The sequence below is a fragment of the Colobus angolensis genome, unplaced genomic scaffold (genome assembly GCF_000951035.1).
Source record: "Colobus angolensis palliatus isolate OR3802 unplaced genomic scaffold, Cang.pa_1.0 Scaffold64, whole genome shotgun sequence".
In the NCBI taxonomy this organism is placed as follows: domain Eukaryota; kingdom Metazoa; phylum Chordata; class Mammalia; order Primates; family Cercopithecidae; genus Colobus; species Colobus angolensis.
The window spans coordinates 395,706-399,224 of record NW_012120043.1 but is presented as its reverse complement, the minus strand read 5'-3'; the positions used below and the strand labels follow the sequence as shown (position 1 = coordinate 399,224).

At 65.9% G+C, this 3,519-nt stretch overlaps 1 protein-coding gene across 1 annotated transcript; it reads right to left on the bottom strand.

The window, feature by feature from the left end:
• Nucleotides 1-904: 904 nt before the first annotated feature.
• On the bottom strand, nucleotides 905-1,519 carry FGF22 (fibroblast growth factor 22). The gene is made up of 3 exons (XM_011964087.1): nucleotides 1,423-1,519; nucleotides 1,268-1,371; nucleotides 905-1,197 (listed from the first exon to the last, which is right to left on the bottom strand). The coding sequence occupies exons 1-3, from the start codon at nucleotides 1,517-1,519 to the stop codon at nucleotides 1,003-1,005; spliced, it is 396 nt and encodes a 131-aa protein (XP_011819477.1). The 3' UTR covers nucleotides 905-1,002.
• Between the last annotated feature and the right edge of the window lie 2,000 nt (nucleotides 1,520-3,519).

Sequence of the window (3,519 nt, the reverse complement as noted above, 5' to 3'; positions counted from 1 at the left end):
CCTCGCCCGGCTAGTTTTTTGTATTTTTTAGTAGAGACGGGGTTTCACCGTGTTAGCCAGGATGGTCTCGATCTCCTGACCTTGTGATCCGCCCGCCTCGGCCTCCCAAAGTGCTGGGATTACAGGCTTGAGCCACCGCGCCTGGCCCCCTGAGGCTTTACTTTGTCATAAACAGTTTCTGACACCGTGTGCATATTTCCAACGTCTGCTGTAACGAAGGACCACAAACTTGCAGGCTTAAAAGACATTTATTTTCTGGCGGTTCTGGAGGTCAGAGTCCAAAATGGGTCCCACTAGGCTAGTATCAAGGTGGGGCAGGGCCAGCCCCTCCCGGGGGCTCCAGTGGGGACCCGTTCCCCGCCTTCCCCAGCACCTGGAGGCACCCACATCCCGCATCCCTCAGCTTGGGGCCCTTCCTCCCCTTCCACAGTGCAGCCCGTCCCCGTCTCTCTCTGGCTCTCACCCTCTCGCCTCCTGTCGTGAGGACCCTGTGAGGACACTGGGGCCCTGGACTCCCCACCCCGGATGCTCCCCCATCTCCGTCCCACCTGCAGGTGCCTTTGTCCTCACAAGGCGGTGCATTTGCAGATTCCCGGGACGGGACCGACTTCGAGGCTGGTGTTCTGCGGCGTCTGTCACCGTCTCCCCAGCCCCTTCCTCGTACCCCCTCCCCTCTTCTCTCCTGGCCCGCCCCCCAACGTGCTGCCAACCCTGAGCCCGTGCCTCTGCAGGGCCCTGCCTGGGACATCCCCCTCAACCTTTCGACGTCCGCATCCTTCAGCCCGGGAGGGGTCCTCGAGGTCACCAACTCAGGATTGGACCTGCTTGGTGGCCGCCGTCCCCTCAGGCTGGGGTCCCCCGGGGGGGCTCCTGTGCTGTGTCCCCAGCGCCCACACGCCATGGGCACTCAGCGCTTACAGGGCCAGCAAGGGGAAGAACAAGCATGGCTGGGCCCTCGCCACCAGCCTGGGCACCTTGGGGAGCTGCCAGCCTCTCGGGGCCTCAGGAGACCAGGATGGGCAGGAAGTGGGCGGACAGGTGGTACCGCCGCGTCCGGCCGCCTGGCCGGGGCCCCCCCCTCCTGTCCAGTGCCAGGAACATGGGCTGGCCGTGGCGGTGCCAGCGCTGGGAGGCGTAGGTGTTGTGTCCATTCTCTTCGATGTGCTCCCGGAACCTGCAGTCCACAGTGTAGAGCCGCTGCGGGTGGGGGTGAGGCCGGCCGACCCCCCCACCCTGCCCGTGCCGCCCGGCCCTGCCCGGCACTCACCGACCCGTAGAGGCGGCCCTGGCGGTCCATGGCCACGTAGAAGCCTGAGGACACTGCTTTGATGACCACGACGCCCACGTGTACAGAACGGATCTCCAGGATGCCTGGGGGAGGCGGGGGTCGGGGGAGAGCCTTGCTGGCTCACAGCCGCTCACGCTGGCACTGGCTCACCCCCAGCACCACTGTTGTCCACCGTGCTTCGTCCAGGACCCTCAGGACCACGACAGACACCAGGAGCCCCCCCAAGGCCATGACTGACACCAGGAGCCCCCCAGCACGTGAAGGAGGAGCAAGGAGCAGGCGGAGGGAACGAGAAGCAGGACGGCCCCTCGAGCTGGAGGGAGTGCAGGGATCGACCAGGACCCATGGGAGAGTCCACCAGGCCAGGTCAGCGCTGTCCCTGCAACTCAGCCCGAGGGCAGCATCCATGTGTGTGTGTTGGGGGGAGGTCCCAGACACCCAGGGGGACGCCAGGGGCAGGAACACCAACGAAGAAGGTTGGGAGAGGGTTCCTGGGATGTGGGAGTCAGAGCGGGCAGGGCCCGTCTGGGCCGCTGATGACCATAAATGAGCCAGCGACAAGCACCGCCCCAGGGAGCCCCAGCCCCGGCCCTCACAGCTCGGCGGCTTGGCCCGCGCACAGTCACTGGGACTCAGAGCTCCGGACTGGAGGCCACACTGGCAGTGGCCTGGAGTGGGACACCACAGACATGCTTGAGCGCCGACTGTATGCCAGCTGTCCTACCAAACCCACTCAGCAGCCCACATGGCAGAGGGGCCAACTGAGGCCAGGGAGTAGCAGAGCTAGATTTGGACCCCGTCGTCTGTGGGTGGCCCAGGGCTCACCCTGCCCCACCCTGAGCCAAAGTGTCTTGTCCAGCAAGGACCTTGGGCCCGGCCGCCACTCCTCACCCACACCTGCTCACCCCGGCCTGGGTGCCTGCCGCTTCCTCAGCCGGGTGCACAGTTCCCCGTGTGCCCGGCCAGCTCCCTGTCAAAGTACAAGCTCCTCGGGGCAGCCTCTAGGCCCGACCTTCCAGGGCACACGGGAACGTCTTTGAGGCTTTTGAGTTCTGGGGTGTCTGTGTCACCATCTCCCCTGGCCCCTTCCTCGCCCTGCGCCTCCCCTCCCCTGGCAAGGCGTCTCCCAACACCGCTGTTCACTGTTCTGCGCACCCACCTGCCCTTGTTCCTGTGTGTAACTGCTGCACGCTTCTGCTCTGGGAGCCCCGGGAGGGTGGGCATCTGTCACCGCTGGGTCCCCTGTGCCGAGCACAGCACCCACAAGGTGCCCGACTAGTGACCAGCGAATGTACGAAGGGCAGGAGAGCCCTCGGCTAGCCCTCACCCCCATCACTGTCCGGCTAGGGAAACCAAGGCTCAGAGAGAGGTAGCGACTGTCCCAGGTCACGCAGCAGAGCCAGGCCTCTGCCCCGGCCCGAGGCCACCCCGCCTGGCCATGCCCGCCACACAGGGACCGGCCCAGCCGGTCCCCCGTCCGCCCTCGTCGCGTGCGGCCTAATGAGGGCCTTGGCGCCCAGATGAAAGCGCTGGGAAGGGCAGGGGTGATTATCTGCCCTAATGGTAGTGATTCAGGTGGCAGCCAGCAGCCCAGGCCCCCTCCCCAGCACCCCCTGCCCGGCGGGGACACTGACTCCCCTGACTCCCCTGGCCTCCAAGTTACCCCCACATCCCCTGCTGTGCCCAGCCTCTCCTCTTGCTCCTGAAAGGCCACAAATGCTGAGGCCCTACCGTGTGCTGGGCAGGCCCTGGGGATGGAGACGCCCGCTCCGTGAGGTCCTGGGCCCTGTGGGGACCCAGCTCTGCCACCCCTGTCAGTGGGACCCTGGGCAGGCCCCATTCCCTCTGTGTGCCTCCTTGTCCTCACCTGCCAGATGGGGTTTCTAGGAAGAAGCAGAGGGGCCCCGACTCAGGCAGCCCCGACTCGGTTTTGTGATGTCAGGAGTCCGGCGGTCAACCCCCACCTTCCTACGTGCAGCTGGGCCTGCCCCAGCCCCTCTGGAGCCTCAGTTTCCCACCTGCAGATGGGTGACCCCACCCACAGGGCTGTTCCACACGGACCCTTCTCTGCCCCTGAGCCGGGTCCCCCGCTGCAGTCTTCGTTTTAACAGTCCAACCCTCCCAGCAAGAGGGCTGCACCCATCGCACAGTCGGGGGAAACTGAGGCCGAGGCTGCACAGAGGAGCCTCCGGGACTCCTCCGCGGGCGCAGGTCACCGTGATAACGGCGGC